This window comes from Ursus maritimus, unplaced genomic scaffold (genome assembly GCF_017311325.1).
Source record: "Ursus maritimus isolate PB19 unplaced genomic scaffold, ASM1731132v1 scaffold_32, whole genome shotgun sequence".
NCBI classification, from domain to species: Eukaryota; Metazoa; Chordata; class Mammalia; order Carnivora; family Ursidae; genus Ursus; species Ursus maritimus.
In genome coordinates this window covers 28780280-28804801 of record NW_024425786.1, presented here as the reverse complement: position 1 = coordinate 28804801, position 24522 = coordinate 28780280, and the positions used below count along the sequence as shown (strand labels likewise).

General features: G+C 45.7%; 1 protein-coding gene across 3 annotated transcripts in view; it reads left to right on the top strand.

The window, feature by feature from the left end:
* Positions 1–24522, top strand: part of INPP5B (inositol polyphosphate-5-phosphatase B) — a 46154-nt gene that overhangs the window by 15545 nt on the left and 6087 nt on the right. For all 3 annotated transcript variants that reach the window (XM_008694371.2, XM_040619296.1, XM_040619295.1), the window contains 11 exons: positions 11009–11105; positions 12524–12691; positions 13773–13874; positions 15107–15221; positions 15554–15670; positions 16671–16858; positions 18368–18479; positions 20482–20591; positions 21588–21723; positions 22988–23098; positions 24021–24183. In XM_008694371.2, the coding sequence (XP_008692593.2) occupies positions 11009–11105; positions 12524–12691; positions 13773–13874; positions 15107–15221; positions 15554–15670; positions 16671–16858; positions 18368–18479; positions 20482–20591; positions 21588–21723; positions 22988–23098; positions 24021–24183 (1419 nt within the window). The remainder of the gene's footprint in view (positions 1–11008; positions 11106–12523; positions 12692–13772; positions 13875–15106; positions 15222–15553; positions 15671–16670; positions 16859–18367; positions 18480–20481; positions 20592–21587; positions 21724–22987; positions 23099–24020; positions 24184–24522) is intronic.

The window sequence follows — 24522 nt, the reverse complement described above, 5'->3', positions numbered from 1 at the left end:
ATAACAGAGGAAGCACTTAGGAGAATCCCTAGCAATTAGAGGGTATTTGATGAATGACGGTCTTTATCTTTAGAGCAGGGGGGGATTAGGAGTGTTAGAGTTGGGGAAAACAGTGGTAGAGGGAAAAGAGCTAACAGTTCCTGCACGTCTGCTGTGTACCAGGCATTGTGCTAGGCTCTTGACCCACTTAGATTTCATTTGGTTATTCTTTTAGCTTCTCTGTAAGTTCGGTGGTGTTATCCACATTTTACAAATGAGGAAACAAATTAAGTAATTTGCTTAAGGTTTCATATGCGGTAATGGATGGAGCCAATTAAAGAGCCAGGTCTGTTTTATTACAGAGCCAACGTTCCTTTCCCCCAAACACTCTAATTTCTCTTAAAGTGCCACACAAGTTCTGTGGACGAGAGGACCTTCAGAAGTTGGAGAAATGATGACCGAGGACTAGTGTGGCGGTGGGCGTGGAGCTTCGTGGGGGAGGGCATAGGAGTGGAGGCTGGCCTTTGCAGCAGGGGTGGCCGGCACATGGGAGGAGCTTCCCCTGGAGGCGGGAGTGAGGGTACACGTACACGGTGAGCCTGGCCATTTTATCTGTTTTGATCAGGCTGTTTTTAGGTGGTGGATCGGTGAGCTGGGCCAGGAGGGCCAATTTGCAAAGGGCTTCATCTGCCAGTTCGACCAGTTTGTATCTTAACCTGCAGGGAGCAGTGCAACGCTGAAAGCTTTAGAGCAGCGAGACAGGAAATCAGAGTTCAGTCTGGCCACGTCCAGACACAGTGTTGGGTAGGGAGAAGATCCTGTAGCAGGAGAGTCTTGCGGTGACAAGCGAGGAGAGGATGGCCTGGTGGAAGGCAGCCGTGGGAACAAAGTCAAAGACATCGGGGGCCCACCGGCTCTGGGGGCCCAGCGAGAGGGGTGAGCGGATGGCAGGATTGCACACTGGGCTGGCAGGGATGGGGCTGGTGCAGGTGACAAAGGGAGAGCTCAGGGAGAGGGCCCGGAAGTGAAACCACAGCTTTACCTGGGACGGATCAACACAGAATGTCTGGCGGAAATGTAGGCAGTAGACAGCGGCAGGACTGCGCTCAGGAAGAACTGACAGCCCGTTTGGAGCGGACTCTGAAGACTGGGGAGTCTTGTAGAAGAGGAGCGTGACCTAGACCAGTACCGCTCACTGTGGCGGCCACATACGGCTATTTACATTTAATTTAGGTAACTAGAATAAAAAGTCCGGTTTCTCGTTCGCTCTAGAAACATTTCAAGTGTTTCAGTGTGGCCAGTGGCTACTCTTCTCAGGCAGTGAAGTTGTAGGACATTTCTGCCATCACAGAAAGTTCTGTTGGATAGCTCTGGTCTAGATCTTGGGGAGTACCTACAGATACCTAGGGAATCTGCAGGGGGAAATGGAGCAAGAGGAGGAGACAGAAGGAACAACTGAATTAAGAAATAGTGTTGCTGGGGAAAAGAAAGAAACAAAGAATTTTGTTGCTTCTCGGATAATTCTCGAAAGAAGTCAGGTACTTGGATTTGGGTTTGAATTTACTTTTTTCCCTTTGTGTGATGCCCTGTTTGAGAAAAAGCCCCAACCCCAAGTCAGTGATAGGCCTGGTTACAAGATATTGACCCACTGGTTTCTCCCCTTCCAGGCTTTCCAATGCGTGTATGTATGTGTCTATAAAATGTATAGGTATATTTATAAACATGTTTTATACGTACACACATACACACTCTAGTCCTTTCTGATGTGCCTAGCTATGTCAGGCCATGCTCTTAACTGCCATCTTCAATCCCTTATCAGCAGTTCTGAAGTCCTAAAAGCTCCAAAGACTGAAAATTTTGTTTTTGCAAGTTTGGCCCAAGCTCAGTTTGGCAGTAAGACTCGCTTGAACTGACATGAGGCTATTTATAGGCTTTATTTATTCCACCACATATTACTACTCCTAAGTTGCACTGCGGAAGTATTAAAGTGATTGATTCCTGGCGTCGCCTCTGACTCTGCCGGGGGTGTTGTATTATAGACAGCGTAGGTAACGTACTAGCTCTCTAAAATCCCTCCAGTTCTGGGGCGCCTGGGTGGCTCAGTAGGTTAAGTGTCTGCTTTCGGCTCAGGTCATGGGGATCAAGTCCCACATCAGGCTCCCTGCTTAGTGGGGAGCCTGCTTCTCCCTCTCCCTCTCCCTCTGCCTCCTGCTCTGCCTACTGCGCTCTCTCTCTCTCATTCTTTGTCAAATACATAAATAAATAATCTTAAAACTAAATAAAATCTCCCACATTCTGAATTCCAAATTACACTTGGCTCCAAGGGTTTCAGATCAGGAATTTGGGGATCTTTTTAGGCTCTGTTGCTGCTTGGGGTAAGGAAGGGGCCTCCAGGGGCAGTGTCATCTATTTAGCTAGACCTGGGAGAGGGGTTTTGGTTCTGTAAGCTGTATGGCGCAATGCGAAGAACTTGCAAGAACAAAAACACTTATGCAGTTTTATACATGCAGACCAAGCTGCTACTATGGTCGACCTACTTCCTCCGTAGGCTCTTACAGGGACATGGTTTCACTTGTAGGCGTGAAAGGTGGTCATCAAGAAAGCACCTAGGGGGCGCCTGGGTGGCTCAAGTCAGTTAAGTATCTGCTGCTTTCGGCTCAGGTCATGATCTCCGGGTCATGGGATGGAGCCCTACATCCTGCTCCCTGCTCAGTGGGGAGCCTGCTTCTCCCTCTCTTTCTGCCCCTCCCCCCACTCATGCCCTCTCTCTCACTCTCTCACTCTGCTCGCTCTCTCAAACAAATAAATAAAAATCTTTTTTTTTTTTTAAGATTTTATTTATTTATTTGACAGAGAGAGAGAGGCAGTGAGAGAGGGAACACAAGCATGGGGGAGTGGGAAAGGGAGGAGCAGACTTCCTGCTGAGCAGGGAGCCTGATGCAGGGCTTCATCCCAGAACGCTGGGATCAGGACCTGAGCCGAAGGCAGACGCTTAATGACTGAGCCACCCAGGCGCCCCTAAATAAAAATCTTCAATTAAAAAAAAAAGAACTGAATTTAAATAAATAAATTAAAATAAAAAAAAGCACCCAGAAATGACACTGAAGTTGATCTCTGCCCTGTGGCTGTTTGTTCAGTGTGTGTCTGCTGGCTTCCTGATATGTTCCATAAATTTTGGTAAATCGAGGGCCACAGAGAAATGGATCAACTCCTGCTCCTGAGAAGCTTGTGGTCTAGCTAAAGAAGGAAGAAGGCAAAAAGAGTTAAACACAGTTATGGTTCCATTATGATAAATGCCTTGACAGAGGCAAACCCCATGTGTGTGAAAATACGAGGGCTGAAGAGACCTTTTGAAGGAGGTGAATCTGGAGCTGAGTCTGCAAGGATGACCGAAATTCACCCCCATGAAGGTGGGATTGCGGGATGGTTAGGGTCAGGGGAGGGGGATGTGAGGAGGCAGCATCTAAAGAGAGAAATGGTTTTGCTGTGACTGGATGGGGGGGGGGCAGGAGATGGGGCTGGAAAGGGAGTCTGGGCTAATTACAAAGGTCCTCGTATGTAATACTCAGGTTTGGGGTTTACTGCACAGGTGATAGACATTGTGGGATTTGAGGCACAGGAAGGACCTGCTCAGATTTGAGTTTTCTTCTAGATGGTGGCAGAATGGACTGGTGGGGGAAGCAGGGAAATCACTGAATGTGCTTTCCAGAAATAGTAAGGGCCTAACCTAACGCATGACCGTAGGCACAGGGAAGACGGTCAGGTATAAAAATATTTAGAGAGGATTTATAGGACTTAGTGGACAAACATGGGAAGAAAGGAAAAACCCAGATGTCAGCTGTTAGATTGGGTGACAAAGGAATGGAGGTCTGAGGTTGGAAAAAGGGCAGAGTGGGAGTAGGGAAGCAGGAGAGGAGGAAGGACAGGAAGCTGTGGTCAAGAAGGAACCATGGGGCTGCCTGATGGTAAATTTGGTAAAAAGCTGCTAACAGCCAGCTTCCGTGCTAGATTCAGGGGAGAAGAGATTCCGAGAAGACTGCTCTGTGGCTGGAAATCCCCCAAATCATGCCTTAAAGTTTCCATGCACAGAGTGAGGAATGAAGATATTCTTGTCCTTGCTGGACTGGGTCCTGCGGCAGACACAGTGATGTAGGTCTGCAGGGCGATTTTCCAGTCCACTCATGGACGGAAGCTGAATCCATAGGGACACACCACTTGTCCCCAGGAGATGTCCTTTCGGTCTGGCTGTTAGTAGGAACTGCCCCCCCCCCCCAATAAGATCCTTAGAAAGCACTGATATAGGGACCGAGCTCTTACCTTTAGTCCTTAATTTGCCTTTGCTCATCATAAAGCCCCATGAGATATTTATACTGAAGTCCCTACTTTGTAGATGAAGAAACTGAGGCCCAGGGGCGCCTGGGTGGTCCAGTCGTTAAGCGTCTGCCTTCGGCTCAGGGTGTGATCCCGGCGTTCTGGGATCGAGCCCCACATCAGGCTCCTCCGCTGTGAGCCTACTTCTTCCTCTCCCACTCCCCCTGCTTGTGTTCCCTCTCTCACTGGCTGTCTCTCTCTGTCAAATAAATAAATAAAATCTTTAAAAAAAAAAAGAAAGAAAGAAAAGAAACTGAGACCCAAAGAGAAGAAGGAACTTGTCACACAGGAAGATAATGGTACAGCTAGGCTTCAGCTACGTTTCCTGATACTTGCTCACATTTAACACATCGAGTACTTAATATAAGCCAGGGGCTGCTCCAGGTCCCCAGGAAAGAGCATGAAGACAAGACCCCTGCCTTCCAGAGCTTACCTTTCAGCGGATATAGCCTCCAATTATCTGAGGAATACTTATGAGATATAATATTAAATGGTATTAGTACTAATAGGAAAGCTGTAACAAGACTGTGGCTCTCCGGCGCTGTGCAGGGAATTCACGGGCACGGTGGGACATTTCAAAGTTCAAAAGGAAGTACAGAGATACTTGTCAGTCTGCTGGAACACCAACTCTCTGGCTCGAGGTAGTTCACAGTTTCAGCATTAGATGGTGCTGCATTCCTTTTGATGACCTAGTATCTTTGCGAAGCTGGGTTTTGGGTGGTTGCTGGGATCAAAAACAAGTACGGGGGTCCCTGGGTGGCTCAGCCGTTAAGCATCTGCCTTTGGCTCAGGTCATGATCCCAGGGTTCGAGCCCTGCATCGGGCTCCCTGCTCGGCGGGAAGCCTGCTTCTCCCTCTCCCACTCCCCTTGCTTGTGTTCCCTCTCTCGCTGTCTCTCTCTGTCAAATAAATAAATAAAATATTAAAAACAACAACAGCAAAAACAAATACCGTGCAAAAGTCAATGTGACACATCGTATGTGGTGTGCCGTCGGGTTCCAAGGTTTGCGAGGGTGCGCAGTACCCAACAGACACACACATCTCATTAGCCGGTAATTGTGGTTATATCAAATGAAATAGAAATAGTATTTTTCCTTCTATTTATGGGTATTCATTTTCAAATTGCTACTTAAGTTGTTAGGACTTAAACTTAGTGATTTTATTTTGGCCCTAACTACTCTAACGGCCCTGGTAGGTATTTCTTCTGACCTAGAGGCTCTTTGGAAAAAATCACTGAGACAGGGTGCTGTGAACAGAGGAATTTAGGGAGCCCTGGAGTAAGGGGATAGAGTGACGTGGGGGTGGTGGGGGGCTGTTTAGATAGGGTGGTGAAGCCTCTGACATCTGAGCAGAGGCCTGAACAAAATGGAGTGAGTCATGTGGAGATCTGAAGGAAAAGCATTCCAGGCAGGGGGACCTGCAAGAGTGAAGTTCCTGACTTGGGAACGAGCTTGACACACTCTGGGAACAGCAGAAAAGGAAGGATGGCCAGAACAGACTGAGTGAGTTAGAGCGAGGTGTATGAGGCCAGGTTAGGGAGGGCTTTATCAACTCTCTGAGGGGGCCAAATTTCATGCTGAGGTGTGAGAAGTGCCTTGAAAGTTGTAAGCAGGGAACTTAATTCATGTGGTGTAGGGATACACCTTCTTTTCACTGTAGCTGCTCTCTGGGAAACTGAGGACAGGAGTGTGTAAGCATGGAAGTCAAGAACAGTTAGGAAGCCGCTGTTGTGAGAAATTCCAGGTCTATTTCTGAAGGTAGAACTTGGCTGAATTGCTGATGAATTAGGTGTGGGAGTAAGGGGAAAAAAAGAGGAGTCACAGGTGAGTTGCGGATTTTTCTTCTGCGCAGCTGGTCCAATGATGGTGCTATTTACCGAGTTGAAGAAGCCTAAGCGGGGAAGCCGCATAGAACAACCTGGAGCTCAGGTGAAAGGTTGGAGCCTGGAGATTGGGAGTGGTCAGCATGTGGGCGGTTTTTAAAACTGTGAGACTAAGTGAGATCACCTAGCTGGGAGAGAGTGGAGCTGGAGAAGCAGTCTCGTGCCAGGACTTTGCCTGGACTCATTCCCGGGGGTGGGGGTTGGGGTGCGCGGAGAAAAAAAGGAGCCTTCAGAAACTAGGGGAAGTGTTTACGAGGGGAGAGAGCAGTTTCTATCAAGAGCTGCCGAAGAGCTGCAGTGGACTTAGCCGAAAACTGGGAACTGACCACTGGATTTGGCAACATGAAGGTTATCAGTAACCTTAACACAGCAGTTGCAGAAGAGTAGTGGGGAGTTAGGCTCCACCTCTTTGAAGGCAAGAGTATTCACCTGCATTATTTGGAATTCTTCACAGGAGATTTGTCTTTTTTCCTCCATTTATTCTTTTTTTTTTTTTAAAGATATTTATTTATTTATTTATTTCACAGAGAGAGGGAGAGAGCACAAGCAGGGGGAGAGGAAGAGAGAGAAGCATGCTCCCTGCAGAGCAGGGAGCCCGATGCGGGGCTCAATCCCAAAACCCTGGGATTATGACTTGAGCTGAAGGCAGACGCTTAACCGACTGAGTCATCCAGGCGCCTCAAAGCAAAGTTTATTGAGTGATAGTGAAGTGATAGTACAAAGCTCCCGAATTCGGGTCAGGGGACCCAAGAGGGTTGCCTCCATTTATCTTTTTACTCGATTATTTATAGCAGTATGGATGGTGGATATTTCTTTTATACTTTGAATTATAATCCAGTAGTGCTTTATTCCGTTGCTCAAATTGTTCCAGCTGTGACCATTGGAGCTCTTTCGGTTGGCTCCTGTGTCCGTTTGACATACCCTCATCATTGTGGGTGTTTTTATTTTTGGGCCTTTTTTTGAGTACTTTCTTGTTTTCTGGCACTAGAAAATGCTCCATCTTGTATATTTCCTACCCCAATTCTAAAATCTCAAGGAGCCCTGGTTCCTTTTATTGGAGAATGGTATTGGAAACCAAGATTGGGCATTAAAGAGTGGTCCTTGCTACTGGTGTGTCCTTGCTTCTAGGCCCTCTTAGCTGATGGAGCAAGGAAATGTATGTGTGTGTACTTATTTGTATGTATCTCTATATTTCTGTATGTAACCATATGTATCTATATTAGGTAAACATGAACTCATGCTGACATCGCCATCTCTAACCCATTACCACATGGATCATTCTAGCCTCTTCCCCTTGTTTATCTGGAACCTCCCACTCCAACAATGAGAAACCTGGTTCCCACAATCCACTCTCCATTTTCTCAAGTGTTAAATTCCAGGATCCATGTGTAGTGGCTTCAGAATTGTTAACCCATATCCCTGTGGGAAACGTTACCAGCTAGAGTATAGTGCTTGCCAGCAGTTCATTTTGCCTTTAGTCTTACAGATTCCGCTCATTTCCCAAACTATTTAGGTCAGCAGTTTTTTCTTCTATCCCCCCTCAGTGAGGCTGTTTTCATACATTTGTAATATAGTTAGATTCTTTTGTCATTTTCTGCATTTCATTCCAGGATCCCTTGATCTCCAAAATGATTTTTTTAAAAATTTGCATACAGTACTCTGTTCCAAAAAGTTCTGTGGGTTTTGAAGCCTATGGATAGTGTCAGGTATCCACCATTACAGCTTCTCACAGAATGGTTTCACTGCCCTAAAAAGTCCCCCGTGCTTCACTTACTAAATCCTTACCCACCCACTGAACACCTGGCAACCGCTGATCTTCTTACCGTCTTTTTACCATCTTTAACCATAATGTTATATAATTGGAATCCCACAGCATGGAGCCTTTTCGCGATGACTTCTTTCACTTAGCAATATGTATTTAAGATTCATTCATGTCTTTTTGTGACTTGGTGACTCATTCTTTTTTATTGCTGAATAATATTTCATTATACAGATATACCATGGTTTGTTTATCCAGTCATCTATTGAAGGACATCTTGGTTGCTTTCAGTTTTTGATGAGTATGAATAAAGGTGCTGTAGGGGCCTGTGGGTGGCTCAGTCAGTTAAGCATCTGACTTCAGCTCGGGTCATAATCTCAGGATCCTGGGATCAAGCCCCGCATCAGGCTCTGCGCTTAGCGGGGAGTCTGTTTGTCCCTGTCCCTCTTTCTCTGCCCTTCTCCCCCCTCATGCTCTCTCTCTCTCTCCCTCTCTCTCTATCAAATAAATAAATAAAGTCTTTTCTTAAAAACAAGTGCAGGTTTTTATAGGGACATAAACGTTCAGATAGATAAATATCTAGGAGTGTGATTATTGGATCATATGGTAAGGCTACGTTTAGCTTTCAAGAAACTACCAAACTGCTTGCAAAGTGGCTGTCCCATTTTCCATTCTTACAATCAGTAAATGGGAGTCGCTGTTGTTCCACATCCTTGCCAGCAATTGGTGTTGTCAGCTTTTTGGATTTTAGCCCTTCTTAAGTGTTTCCTAGTATGCCATTCACTAACACAAGTACCTTGGTTCTCTAAGCTTTAGAGTTCAGTGAGAGTAAAGCAAGAGAGGTAGAATACAGTTGGGGATTTGGTTCTCAGAAATAATTCGGTTAACCATGGAGCCGTAGAATTCTAGAAGCAAGTTCTGCCTTTCTTATTTCTGTTGGATGCTGAAGACAATGGGAGGATGGCCTGAAACATTCCAAAAGAAGGCTACAGACTTGAGCTTCGATGTTACGTATTTATATAAGACACATAAGGAATCCATGTTCATCCAGTATTTTCTATTGAATTGTTGAGTGATTGAACTGCTTATTATGTGCTGGGTGGCGTGCTGGATGATGGGGATGCAATGATGAACAAATCAGACATACTCTTGTCCTCAATAAGCTTATAGTCTAACTGGGGGACAAACATTATAATACACAGCAGGTGAGGCTATAATGAGATGTACAGGGAGCTGGGGGAACACCAGTGGCAGGGCATCTGATCTGATCTAGGGGGAGTTAGAGAAGGCACCTTGGAAGAAGTGACCTCTGAGATGCGGTCTACAGCAGGGCTTGGCTAAGTACAGTCCATGGGCCAAATCCAGCTCACTGCCTGCTTTTTTACAGCCTGCAAGCTAAAAATAGTTTTTATAGTTTTAAATGTTTGAAAAGAATTAAAAGAGATTCATGTTTTGTGACATTTAAAAATTATGTAATCTTCAGATTTCAATGTCCATAGATAAAGTTTTACTGGAACACAGTCACGCTCTTGGCTCCTTTACGCTATGACAGCAGGGTCAGATCGTTGTGATAGAGACAGTACGGCCTGCAGAGCCTCGGACATTTACACTCTGGCTCTTTGCAGAAAAGTTTGCTGACCCCTGGCCCTGAGATGGATGGGAGTTAGCCGTGTAGAGCAAAATGAAAAAGAAGCAAGTGGGTTTCTGATGGGATTGCGGTATAACTGCAGTAACTTTAATATACAGACTGTGGCATTCAAGGGGCTGGGGAGCCAGAGGGCTATGGTGAGAGATGCAGGTGGGCAGGTGGGCTGGATCTAGACTGGAGGGAGACTTGGCTGCTATACTGGGAGGTTTGAGTTTATTCAATGGGAAGCTTTTAAAGGTTTTAAGTGATGTGATTAGCCTGCCTTTTTCAAAAGAATCCTCTGGCCACAGTGTAGAAATTGAGTCAGAGATGGTGGGCCAGGAGATCAGTTTGAAGTCATTCCAGGGAGACATTGGTAACGTGGACTAATAGGGTCACATTGGAATATATTGATTTGAGAGGCATTCAGGAAACAACATCGATTGATTGGAGGCATTGAAATGTCATTATTTTCATGTTTCAAATTTGTGTGTGTTGTGGTCAGGTTCCTGTAAATGCATGGTTGAAAAATCCATGTTTAGTAATCGTCTTCAGGGCAGAATTCTTTCGTGATGGTTCATGCCTGCAGTGCTCCTTGTAACTTGTGTGATGAAGCAGCCCCTTTCTGTGGCCTCTCCGTGCTGTTTTCCGTGGACAAGAGATTTGGCTTTTAAGAAGCAAAGAAGCTATTGGCAGATTACTTTTCCTTTTCAGGTTTATCTTGGTTTAACAGCTGTCCTAAAGTATTTATTTATTAAAAGTCTTTGGTTTGCTCTTTGGTTTTGGAGGCAATTGGTTAACAATGACAAGCACTCCCCATTCTCTAGAGCACTTAGACCCTTCCCAGTGTGAGATCTCTGACCCTTGCCTCTTTCCTCCTTGAACTTGAAGTCCCACTTGGAGTAAATGGAAATGAGATCACTATCTTATATTTCATAATATGCTGTATGGCTTCCAAAGTGCTCATTCACATGTCAACTATTTGATCCCAGCAATAAACCTATGAGAAGGGCAGGGCAGGTCAAGTCACCGAGCTAGAGAGAGGTTGGATGACTTGTCTGAATCAGAAGGTCAGTAAATAGTGGGGCTGGTGATGGAATTTAGGTCTGCAGATGGCACAGTTTTATTCTTTCTGTAATGCACTGTCTCTAAGAAAAGGGAGTCAGACCAGCTAGGATAGTTACTTTTTCAGAAGTAAAGATCTCTGGATGAAATGCTTGGTTTTTTTTGCCTTCTCTCTTGTGCTCTGCTTAGACACCACCATCGACCTTTCCTCTGCTTTCAAGCACTATGTGCACAACCAGGGATTCCTAGACAACAGTTGGAGAAGCTGTGGTCTCTATGTTAAAGTCTGTGTAAGCATGTTTTCATTCCTCCCTCCTCCCCTTAGGTGTTTCTGACTTTGATGATTCGAGGTCAGATAAGAGAGGCCTGCTTGTGGACCCAAGCTCTTGGGGTCAGGATACACCAGACAACTTGCTCCCAAGGTAATGCAGCTGTCCCTTCACTTGTACTTCATAGGACCGAAGTTTTCCTCAGTATAGAACCGAGACCATTAGTTTACATGATGTAAGCTGTCCCAGGGTAGCTGGTTTAAGAAATGTTGGACATTTATTGAGCATTTACTGTGTATGCCAGATGCCATTCTCTTACCTGGGTTATCTTATTTTAACCTGAAAGATAGGTACCATTATCTTCTTTGTTTTACAGCTACAGAAACAGGTGAAGAAAAGACATTACATAATTTACCCAAGATCCAGAACTAGCCAGTAGCCCATCTAGGATTTGAAACTGGCAGTCTAACTCTACCTTAGAAATGTAGATTAGAAACATTTTTATTTCTCCCTCCCATTTTTTTTAGGAGTTTCCTGACTCTGAAGATACTTCTTTTTTTCTGTTTGTATTTATTTATTTATTTATTTTCCTGTGGAGCTATTATGTTTAGTCTGTACGCCAGTGCCCCCTACTGCTCATAGCCAGAATCATCTGGTCAAGATAAAAACTTGCTTGTTTGTGTCAGTATTTTTATGAATTAAGCAGCAAGGAACAACCCCTGAACTTTAAATGTAGCTAGATCTGTCCTTCTCAGTTCACTTTGAGCCTTTTTGGTAGACAGAGATACATTTTTACATAGCTGTAATTAGTATGTACTTGATATAATACCAGATACTTATGGTCTTTGTTCAGTGCCTGAAGTTGTTGCAAGGGCTTCATATATCTTAATTCATTAAGTAATGTTCAACAAAAGTTTCTCGCACTTTTATTAGGATTCTGTTAGATAAATGTGTCAAATTTTAGATAAATGTGTCAAATTTTAAATTTTAGATAAATGTGTCAAATTTTAACTTTAAATGTTGGCATTTAAATAATTTTTAGTTTGACTATTGAAACTACACAAATAATGAAATATAAACTTTGTTGCTCCTCTTTTATTTCAGATTATTCCTGTGGAATAGAGATATAGTAGAATTGTCAAGTCAAAAGATCTGGATAGTCTTACAGTCTCGTTACGTGAGGCAGTGGGGTCTAGAAAGAGTACTGTCAAATCTGTGTTCTAATCCACACTCCACTGCCGTCTGACTGGGTGGATCATTGATGATGCTAGATCTCATTTTTCTTATTTGGAAAAGGAAGGGATTAGACCAGAATGTCTTCAAGGTCCCCTGTGATCTGAGATCTTTATCAGAAAGTCTCCGGACCAATGTGCTATACAATCGACAACATATAAGTTTACTTAATTGCACATAGACATAGTGGGTTTTTAGTAAATACATTTGACTTTGGCCTCCGTTCGTCTTCTGGGACTCAGACACTTGTGTGTGGAAACCTCTAGCTTCGCCTTCATGTATGTTGTCATGGGGGACTCATCAGAATATGATAAACTTTTGTCCGTTTGTTTTTCTAGACAGAATAAATCCAAGTGTGAGATCACCGACATGGTTCGTTCCTCCACTATCACGGTATCGGACAAGGCTCACATTTTATCCATGCAGAAGTTCGGGCTACGAGATACAATAGTGAAATCACGTCTCGTGCAGAAAGAAGAGGATTATACCTATATCCAGAACTTCAGGTAGCTGACTGGGCGGACTGTTTTCAAAGCAAAATGATCATTCAGCTCTCTGAAATTTCAGCACTTCCGCCCCATACCCTGGATTTGGAAGCAGATCCTTCTACAGAATCTCACCCATCATTCTCTAAACAATCATTTCCTTTCACTCTTCATGAGTAGCCATTTATTCTGTGTCTTTTCTGGCCAGGCACGGTGGTAGGTGTGGTCTAGCGGGAGTCACACAACTTGCAAATAGTTATAGCAATATTTGAAGGGATCTGTGGGGCAGAAGGAGGAACGATATCCTGAAATTTGTGTATCTCTTGGTCATTCTTCTGGGCCTTTGAAGAAAGTCATTTAAACTGAAGTTAATGAAGCGAAGTTAGTGTTTGGTAATCTTTTCAGACAGGATTACCAAAAGTTAAATGAATAGAGGTTGTAGGATTCTTTTTTTTTTTTTTTTTTAAGATTTTATTTATTCGACAGAGATAGAGACAGCCAGCGAGAGAGGGAACACAAGCAGGGGGAGTGGGAGACGAAGAAGCAGACTCATAGCGGAAGAGCCTGATGTGGGGCTCGATCCCATAATGCCGGGATCACGCCCTGAGCCGAAGGCAGACACTTAACCGCTGTGCCACCCAGGCGCCCCTCTGCTAGATCTTTTTAAATCAGTGCACAGGGACTGTAACACAAAGTGGCATTGCTTCCAGGTGTATAAACAGCCAGTTATGGTGAACACTGCTGTTGCTTTCCTTCTGAAGATAATTACCAAGGTACTTTTCATTTTTCTTTCATTTCCCTAGCACACACAGGGTAAGGAATCATTTTGTGGTTTATGGCTCTCTAATGGCTGCCAAAGCCAAATCGGAAAGTTCACAGTAGGCTTATAGTGTTTGAAGTTATCACAAAAGCAGCGGATATCATGGCTGACTACAAGTCACCCTTTGGTGCCATGGTCCTCGGTTGAGGTCAGGTGTGACATTTCTTAGGTCTTAAAATTTGACTCCAAAAAGACTGAAACCGAGCAGAGCCAGCATAGGATGCCTTCCCCTGTCATCGCCATCGTCCTCCCAAGTGACTGACCAATTTTCTTTGCTGACAGGTTTTTTGTGGGAACATACAATGTGAATGGCCAGTCCCCCAAAGAAGGCCTCCAGCCCTGGCTAAGCCACGGCACCCTGGCCCCAGATGTGTACTGTGTGGGGTAAGTGCTTCTCTTCTCACTTCTGCCTCTCCATCTCTAGAAAGTATAGCTGGGTGGAAGGGACAGGGACATGAATGTGTAACTGAGTCTTCACAGCAGGTGAAGGAATTGACAAGTGTGTGCATAATAACAGCTTCTTCTCTGATGTTCTTCCTCGAAGTAAACAAATTTCTGTCACCATTAAAGTGACGTGCTTGGCATTTAAATGCTATTATTTAATTTTTAGTGCAGCCCTCTGTTAAAATCACTACACCTCGAGCTGACTTTTATCACTCAGACATTCAACACTTTGGTCACAAAGCAAAAATATCTTTTGCGAGGGAAGGAAGGTTAGCTTTATTTATTTATTTTAAAGATTTTATATATTTATTTGACACAGAGAGAGCACAAGCAGGGGGGAAGAGCAGAGGGAAAGGGAGAAACAGGCTCCCCGCTGAGCAGGGAGCCCGGTGTGGGACTTGATCCCAGGACCCTTGGGTCATGACCTCAGCCAAAGGCAGCCACTTAACCGACTGAGCCACCCAGGCGCCCCACCTTTATTTTTTTATTGATTTTCAAAAATTATTAATTTAATTTAAAAAATAAAAATTTTTTTTTAGAGAGAGAGAGCATGCGAGTGGGGAGGGACAGAGGGAGAGAGAGAGAACCCCAAGCAGGCTCCATGCCTAGTGTGGAGTCTGATGCGGGGCTTGATCTCAGGATCATGACCTGAACGAAAATCAAGAGTCGGGCACTTAACCAGCTGAGCCACCCAGGTGCCCCAGAAGGTTGGCTTTAAAAAAGAAAACAAAAAGCTCTATCAGTCTGTCATTTTTTCTTCCATACATATTATCTTCCTACCACTGTCCTAGGCACTGTGAATGGGGAGGAGGCAGCAAAGGAGCCTGTATCGTAAAGTGGGAAGGGCCTAGAATTTGGAATTTATATAGACGTAGGCTTGGCCCCCAGTTTGCCATTTGGTGCTTGTGTGAACTAGTCATCTCCGGTGTAAAATGGAGATGCTTCTGACCGCTTCATGGCTGGTTCTAGAGAGGAAATGGGGGGCTGCTTGGGAAGGCGCTGGTGGTTCCTTAGCATTTAGTCCCTTGGCTCCACATATTGATTTTTCTCCCCTCTCGAGGGCCCTGCAGTTTAGCTGGAAAGCGAGGATATACGTGCCTAACCCAATCTGAGGACGTGTGGTCGTGCACATTATTCTTCTCTCCCCTCTGACTGCTTGCTGCTTATTATAGGTTTCAGGAGCTTGATCTGAGTAAGGAGGCCTTTTTCTTCCATGATACCCCAAAGGAAGAAGAGTGGTTTAAAGCTGTATCAGAAGGTCTTCATCCAGATGCCAAGTATGCAAAGGTACACGAGGGCTCAGTGACCCTTAATTTTATGTTGCCGTGCAAGGAGATTCTAAGACCTGTGACCTTTATCATAAGCCTGTCCGAATTTTGTCAATTCCAAGTCCTGCGGAAGAGGTGCTCTGGGTAGGAAAGGTGCAGGTCTGGGCACCGGTAGGCCGTTCGGGTTACCGCGGAGCTGCGCAGGGGATCACCGTGTGTCCTGCTGCAGAGAAGGAAACATGGTAGCGTCCTCAGCCAGCTTTGAGACCGCTTTTCCTCTGGGATATTTCTTCTTCCTGTTTTCGATTTCTAGCTCATGCTGTGACCGGACTGTTTGGCTCTGTTGTCCAGGTGAAGCTCATCCGACTGGTCGGGATCATGCTGCTGTTGTATGTCAAACAGGAGCATGCAGCACACGTGTCCGAGGTGGAAGCTGAGACCGTGGGGACGGGCATCATGGGGAGGATGGTGAGTTCTTGGTTGGTATGCCTGATCCCTCAGGGTTTGTTTGTTTGTTTGTTTGTTTGTTTAAGATTTTATTTATTTATTTGACAGAGACAGAGAGAGAGGGAACACAAGCAGGGGGAGTGGGAGAGGAGGAAGCAGGCTCCTAGCAGAGGAGCCTGATGTGGGGCTCGATCCCAGAATGCTGGGATCACGCCCTGAGCCGAAGGCAGACGCTTAACGACTGCGCCACCCAGGCGCCCCCTGATCCCTAAGGTTTTGACCCTGCCTCTTATGATACCGTGACTGCGTGTGTCCCAGTTGGAGGGTGCTGGGGTGACAAGATGAACGGTGCCCTCAAGCAGAGCTAGATGGAGCGGACTGCTTAGAAATCGTGTTTCAGGGAGCTGTGGCTGATTTAGCACATATCCCTGTGTCCACGCCACACCAGAGCCTCCAGCTGATCTGCCTGTTTCACCCACAAAATAGGTTGCAGAAACTATGTTGGGAAACCGAGATAAAGAAAGAACGCAGATAATAGGTTTGCAGTTTCCTCTTCTTGAGGCTCCTAAAGTCCTGCTTTTAGGTTCTCTTGCAAGAGCTTCACTTCCCATGTGCTTTGCCTGTGATTTAGTGAAAAGTGGACTCGGCTTTGCCACGGACTGGCTCGTCACTCTGCTTTCTTGGATTTGTTTCCCTACCTGTTAAAATGTGGACAATATAGGGGTGCCTGGGTGGCTCAGTCGGTTGAGCGTCCGACTCTTGATTTTGGCTCAGGTCACGATCTCAGGGTGGTGGGATCCAGCCCTGCGTCGGGCTCTGCGCTCAGTGGGGAGTCTGCTGGAGATTGTGTCTCTCCCTCTCCCTCTCTAAAAAAAATTTTTGAATAAATAAAATACGGACAGTAGCACTGCTCCACTACTGTTGGGATTATTTTGAAGAGAAAACTTGTTGAAAGCATGCAGAATTAAATGGCTGCCACAGTGAGGTTGTGAATTGGATTCTTTCGGGCTCTCTTCCGTAGGGTAACAAAGGAGGCGTGGCCATCAGGTTCCAGTTCCACAACACGAGCATCTGCGTCGTGAATTCTCACCTGGCAGCCCACACAGAAGAGTATGAGAGGAGGAACCAGGACTATAAAGACATCTGTTCTCGAATGCAGTTTTGTCAGATTGACCCAGGCCTTCCTCCTCTCACCATCAGCAAGCACGAGTGAGTCTGGGATCAGACCCCAAGCTGTTCACCGCTCTCTTGCTAAGAGAGTTGGGGCCTCTCTGTTTTGTCAGGGAGGTGGCTGGGGGAGGCTTCCCATTGCCTGAATGGGAACTGCAGCCAGCGTTCACTTACACGCAGATTATGTCTCATGGAAATATTCCGTTTCCTAAGTTTCTAATCGGGCAGACCTCTAGAATGTTTCTCACATGTCATTTGTCCCCAGAAAATGTATAAGACTTATTTTAACATGGGTCTGCCCTGATTAAACATCACGAGGAAAGCAACCAAAGAGTGAGCATCTCAAGTCCAGGTTTCAGAAGTATATTTTAGGGTAGTATATGTCTGTTCTTTCCAGAAGCACATGTGATTGAGATTTGGACTCCCGGGGTCCGCCTTCACTTAGTCTCTTCCACCTCTTGAGTCAACATGACAAAGCTGCAGTGACAGCTGCTCGGAGCGTCTTGTGCTAATCTTTTGTTTTCTTTGTTTCATTTATCTCTAAAATGTTCTGTATGTCTAAAATCAAGGCATATTAGAACTGCAGACTTTACAGTAACACTTGAAGCTTGTGCCACTTCTTTTAGAAGAAGGAAGAAGCCGCTGAGGCCGTGGTGTCTGCCAGGGAGTACACAGATGCAAGCCTCTCTCCTCCCACCTGCCGCGGTGGCAGAACGGTCTTGAGCTCACTGGTGCTCTGGAAGCTGACAGGATGGCTTTCCTTCTCCAGGGAACCTGGCAGGGAGTGTGTCTTCCGTTCTGCTGAGCCGCGAGCATCCTCGCTTGGGAGGCCGCCGCTTGCATGTCAGTTTGTCCGCTTCTAGCTTGTGGATGCATTTATTTTGGTGCGTGTATTCTGCTGTGCAGGTTCTCGAATGACCTGTCTGCTGGCTTCAGATAGCGCAGTATTGGACTTTATGGGCTGTGCGCTGTCGTCTGGAATGTTCAGTTACCCTTCTCCCGAAGCAGCAGGTGTGATGAAACACCTGTCACACTTTGCAGAGAGCGCCAACCGATGATACAGTACAGACTCCACTGTACAGGTTGAGCTTTGTTTCAGAGGAACTCAGTTCTAGAAACGAGGGTTGAGAGTGTGTTTTGTGGACTGTCATGTGCATGGAGGCGACATCATGGCATCATCTGGTTTGGGGTCCCCGAGCGATTGACCTGACTCCCAATATTTGATCTTTTGTGCCTCTTCCCAGGAATGAGGTAAATGGTTGTCTTGCTTTTAGATCTTCTTAGACTGTCTTTCCAACCATACAGCTTAAAACAGTCCAGGACAACTCAAGGCTGTTTTCTGATGAACCTGGAGCAAAAGGTCAGAGTAAGCAGCATGTTAGCCATGACGTGAAATGGGTGGCAAGAGAAAAGATTTCCCAAACAGCAGAGTCACTTCCTTCCCAGCTCCCAAGAAGCTGAGCCTCAGGGGTCTTCTGTCAGAACTACGCTGGCTAGGATGAGTGAAGTCCCTCCTCAACCTGTGACCTTTGTGTTCTGTCCTCACAGTGTCATCTTGTGGCTGGGGGACCTCAACTACAGGATAGAAGAGCTGGATGTGGAGACAGTAAAAAACCTCATCGAGGAGAAGGACTTTCAAACCCTGTATGGGTATGATCAGGTACAGATGGCCACCCGTGCCTTGTTCGGCAGCTGTCCCCCCACTGTGAGGGCAGAGGAAGGCCTGGCTTCCCAACCGTCGGCCTCTTCTTCCTTCGCTGGGTAGGCTTGCCCGGGGAGCTGATGGCCAGCTGTTTCTCCTTTCATCTGCATTCCCTCGTCCACGGCGGTCCTCCCGTGGCTCTTCCCTTGAGGTGCCACGTCCCCCTGGGGGCCAAGAGCATGTGTGTTCTCTGTCTCAGTCTCCCTCTCTCTCTCACCCCCTTTCCCTGGTGCTCATTCATTCATTCATTCCAGTAGGGGCTGAAAGGGTACTGAGCTTCTTATAAAGACACTTGGTATGTTTAAGATGATTTGTTAATTGTTTTCTGAGGGAGCCTGCCTCACCCCCTCCTGCTCTCACCAGACTTGTCCGGGGTAAATGCCCACTCTTTTTCCTGAGCGGCTTTCTTCACGTCTGACAGGAACCAGTTCTGTCCGCTGCCACTCTCCACCTCGGTTTGGGTCGGCATTTCTTGCTCAGAGCATTTGCCACAGGACAAGAGCAATCTGTCTTGCTGACTTTCATCAGGCTACCCCTTTCAGTCAGTTTCAAAACTTCAAGTGGTCAGGATCGTTCAGAATATTAAATTCCCTTTTCTTTTTAGTCTGTAGCCCCCTTATTGTCATCAGTCTGAATCTTTCTGTTAACCTTTTTGTCCCCTGGTGCACATCAGTCGAAGGGATCAGTCAAAGGGGAAAAAAACTCTCAACTTTGTTACGTCTTTCTTTATGGAATAATCTCTTTTTTGGCCTATTTTTCTCGCCAGTTCCTTTCCTTGGTAAATTACCTTTTTTTTTTTTTTTCCTCTTTAATCCCCATTTCAGCATTAAGCCAGTCTGCTCTATAACTGTCTGTTTATTGCATCTGTATTCTGGAGTGAAGCATTCTGACTTCCCTGATGGTTTCATACCCACCTCCTCTTGCCTTCTTTTCTGGTCTTTCTTCAAGTAACAGTACCTGTTTGGTGTGTTCTCTACTTCCCAGATGGTTTTAAGGTCTACATATACCGATTTAAGAATCATCCTACGTTAATACCTACATTTTTATTATTTCTGTGGCTTTTTCCTTAATAGTTTTTTTTTTTTTTTTTTTTTTAGGAATTTGTATTTTGGGGAATTTGGCAACTCTTGTCCCCTGAGTAGCTGCCCCCTGTCTCCAGTGGTAGCTGACAGTTCTTCATCAGTCCACACAGGGCCGAGCTTGGTCCTTCAGGGAGGAGGAAGGAACACCTGTGGTTGTTAATCTTGCTGCGAGTGTGATCTGGAAGGCGCTCCCAAAATGAGTGCAGTAGGAAGAATGCTGGCTATTCTCAGAATGTGCCAGGCGCCATTCTAAGTCGGCAGTGCTTTCCAACAGTCCTGAGAGGCAGATCCCGTTACAAACTCAAAATTTACAGATGGGGGAGATCAAGGCACAGGGCTTCCCCTAGTTCGTATAATTCACTTGATAAACTCCTTTAGAAAATTGTTTAAATTTAATTCAGACTTGTTCTGGTATACTTCTGCCACTTATTTTTAGATACCTGGAAGTTCCCCCTTTGCTTTTTGGACTATATCTTCCCAGGCCTTTTTCTGCGTAGTTCTCTCTCTGTACAATGGGAACAGCTGTGTTACACAGATGAAATAGATACCTGGAAGGAAAAACTCTTTGTCTGATGGTGTCTGATCCTCTTAGGGACATCTCACCAAGATGGTACTCAGGCCCCGTGGATGCAGGTATCCTCTTTTAAAAGAGCCTTAAAAACTGTACAATAGGCAAAGGAACGGTCAGCTCACTCCCCTTCCTGGGATTTAGTTCTCAAGATTGTACAGGATAGCTTTCTCATGGGCCTTTCCCTTTGGGTTAGGGTTCAGATTCCAGATTGATTTTCTTTCCTCTGCTAATTCAAGGTTTGACTTTTTATTCTGAGGTTTTTGTTTTGTTTTGTTTTTTTCCCCTCCTCTTCCATCCTTTTGCATAGCTGAAAACTCAGATGGCTGCCAAGTCTGTCTTTGAAGGCTTCATTGAAGGCGAGCTCACGTTCCAGCCCACCTATAAGTATGATACTGGCTCCGACGACTGGGATACCAGGTAGGTAGGGGCTTGCTTCAAGGGGGCTGAGCAAATGGAAACCTCAAAATTTAGGGAAGCACTTGTTCCCATGGGCCTAAAGAAGGAGATAGGATTCCGTGGACTTCTCCGTAGGAGATAGGATTCCTGTGACTTCCCTGTGTTTCGCACTCTGGTCAGACATTTTCTGTCAGTGTCTGCTCATTCAGCAGCTCTGCCTTCCTACATGTTTTTTTTTGACCGCCTTAGCCTTTGTTCCATAATAATTTACTTTTGAGCTATGCTTAGGGTGATAGGATGATTCCAACCCGTTTAGCTTGTACTTGGTCATTACACAGGTGTTTTACCACTTTTCTTGAGTGCTTCTGGTATGCCTCACGTGATTTCATACACTTTACCTCTGTTACCTCACTTGATCTTCTCAACTGCCAGCTGAAGGAGGTGGGATTTATTATCCTCAGCTTTTAGATCGGGGAACAGAGGCATGCAAAAATTAAAAAGCCTTCCAAGGGGCGCCTAGCTGTCTCAGTTGGTGGAGCGTGCAACTCTTGATTTGGGGTGGTGAGTTCAAGCCCCACACTGGCTGTAGAAATTACTTAAAAATAAAAAAATCTTAAAAGGAAAAAATAAGAGAAAGACCTCCCAAGCAGGCTAGTATAGAACCAGGATTATAACCGAGGCAGTAGGAATTCAGAGCCTGTTTCAAGCACCATCTTTTAAGGACCGCAGAGCACTTAACTTCCAGATTGCCTTTTTCAGCTCCTCCCCATAGGAGGCTAAAGAACAGAGTCATTCTGAACGGTGTTTGGCTTGGAGCCCTCATGGCTGTTTTGGGTGATATGCTCAGGGTATATCCCATCCCCTGGCGGGCCCGCATCACTGTGCCTTCTCGGACCCCTGGGGCCGCATGGGCTTGAAGGCTCTGCCCCGCCACCCCCCAGTGGTGCCGGGGTGCTGGCCAGGGCAGTGGGCGCTGCTGTGGCTGTGCAGGCCCCCAGTGCGGACTTTGCATTTCAGTGAGAAGTGTCGTGCTCCTGCCTGGTGTGACCGGGTCCTCTGGAAAGGGAAGAACATCACTCAGCTGAGTTACCAGAGCCACATGGCCCTGAAGACCAGTGACCACAAGCCCGTCAGCTCCGTGTTTGACATCGGGGTAGGTGGGCAGCTGACACCTGTCGTGAGCACTCTATAGGGAATTGGTTCTCATAACCAAGACCACTTTTGTCGTTCTGGTCTCCTCCCCTTCACTGTGTGAGAAAGCTTTTAAAAATTGTTTTTGGGGGCACCTGGCTGGCTCAGTCCGTAGAGCATACAACTCTTGATCTTGGGGTTGTGAGTTCAAGCCCCATGTTGGGCATAGAGGTTACTTGAAAAAAAAATTTTTTTTAAGTTGTTTTAATTTAAATGAAATTCATAATTATTTTGGCATACTTCTACTATATATTTCTATGTCTGGACGTTCCCCTTTGCTTTTTTGACTGTATCTTTCCAGGACTTTTTCTATGCATTTACAAACATGTTAGTATTCCATATACAACATAGAGGATGTTTTTTCTTTTTGTAAAGAGATCATAGTATACCTATTGTTCTGAGAGAACATCTTTTTTTTTTTCCCTACTGACTATGTCTTAGGAGATCGTTCCATGTCAGTAAAGGTAGAGCTCCCTCCTCCTCCCACTTCTGCCAACTGTATATAAGCTTGTTTCCCACACCCTGGCTAATATTGGATTTTACCCAGCTTGAATTTCTGCCAACCCAGTGAGTTAAAGAAAGAGATCTTTCATTATTTTAGATCACATTTCTTTGATTGCTAGTGAGGTTGAACATCTTTTTGCTTACTCTCTCTTCGCCTGTGATTTCTGTTTCTTTATATTATACATTCTCAAGGGGTCAGGAGGAGGCATATCAGAATCTGTGAGGGTGTGAGCAGCTTGAAAAAAGCCTAATGAATATTACAGAGTTTTGTTATTGGAAAGTGACAAACATTGTGTTTATAACTCACAATACAGAAGGGAAACCCTGACAAAATCTTGGCCGATGGAGCACAGGTTACAGAAACTTGAGAAATGCTATTTGAAATCAAACCCTAGAGGTTTCTCGCCGCAGGCCTGTGGATAGCAGTAAGCAAAGTAGAGCTAGTCACGGGGCATCTTTCTGCCCTGGGGCTGCGACCGGGCAGAGCTGCCCACCAGCCGTGCACCCCTGCATCTTCTCCCTGCTCATCAGGAAGCGGTTGACTTCATCACAAGCTCAGCCTCGGGAGGACCCCTTCCGAGTCTGTCGTTAATTCATGAAATCTGTTTTGTCTTCACTTTCTGTGTGGCCACCAGCTGCTTTGCCCGGTGCTGTGCATGTCCTCTTTCCTGAAAAGGAGGAAATGGGCAGAAGGTACTCAGGCTCCGATATTTCCCCCCCAGGTGAAGGTGGTCAACGAAGAACGTTACCGGAAGACTCTAGAGGAGATTGTTCGCTCCCTGGACAAGATGGAAAATGCCAACATTCCTTCTGTGTCCCTTTCTAAGCGAGAGGTAGGAAGGACATGCTGAGAAGATTGGCAACAGGCTCTTCTGTTTGTAGAACTTAAATTCCATCTTTGAGGTCTCGGAAATCCATGAGCCCCCTGTCTGACCCCTGGACTTCAGTCTTTTTGACAGGCCGCCCCTAGTTACAGTGAGGCTGCTGGTGTTAGCTGAGAGGAAGGGGGTTGTTGGTTTAGATTGTGTTCTCCTCCTGCTCTTTTGAATCAGCAGCCTTGAACCTTTGTGGCCCATGGGTTTCACCCACACATGGGCATTCATGATTTAAATGATGGCACAGATGAGCCCAAAGGTATTTTGTTTGATTTTAGTGTAGCTGGTCTGTATTCTTACAGGGGGTTGTCTTCCTCCCGATGTTGTGCTTTGATCAAGATTAAGTTGAGTCAGAATTTCTTGGGTACACAGGTATTGGTGGGAGGGCAGGCAGTGTAGACAAGGGGTGGGCGGTGGGAGAAGTCAATTAGGGCAGAAGATTTTTCATGGAAGAGCTTACAGCATGGATCGAATGACCAAGAAGCCAATCAAATGGGGATTTATGGTGTGGGTATTTTTTAATGCCCTAGATGTCCAGCCACTTGGAAGGATGTGCTTGGTCTTCATGTTTGGGGGTGGAATTTGTAAAGGGTATTTTGGAAATGGTCTTTGGGTATAGAAGATAGAAGGTTCGAACTTTGATTCCTTCAGGAAATTTACTTATAAAACAACCTCAGTTTTGGGTTTCTGGGTTAAACACAGACCTTGGGTCTTTAATGGAGCTGCGGCCTCCCAGGTAAATACTTAAAGCAGAAACATGATTTGAAAGAGGTGGTTCTTCATTGTCTTTCCAGAAAAGGCAAAGATGGCCCCGTTGGGGTGGCTGGGCGGGTTGCCAAGAAGAGGGCACTGATCTGACTGGTCCCGGGCCTGTTCCCAGTTCTGTTTTCAGAATGTGAAGTACATGCAGTTGCAAGTACAGTCCTTTACCATTCGTAATGGGCAAGTTCCCTGTCAGTTTGAATTCATCAACAAGCCTGATGAAAGGTCTTACTGTAAGCAGTGGCTGAATGCCAACCCCAGCAGAGGCTTCCTCCTGCCAGGTGAGGCCTCCGTTCCCAGGTTCCTGGTTGCTGGTTTGGGGAATGCTCTACCCCGACTGCTTATTTTTCTCAAGTAAACTTTTTTTCTTTCTGAGTGTTTGTTGTCTGATCGAAACTTCTAAAAGCCCGGTGGGGGAACCATCCATAAATAAGATATGAAACAGGAAGGGGCACGAGTTCAGCTTGAAAAGCTTTCTCAGCCACGTGTGTGTTCCATAATTTCACAGAAAGAGAAGACAGAAGACCGCTGGGAAGCAAGCACTGCCCTTGAAGGACCCATTTTCACTGTCTGCCTCACTATAATCCGCTCCCAGCGTCTGCTCTTGTAGGGAAAGATAA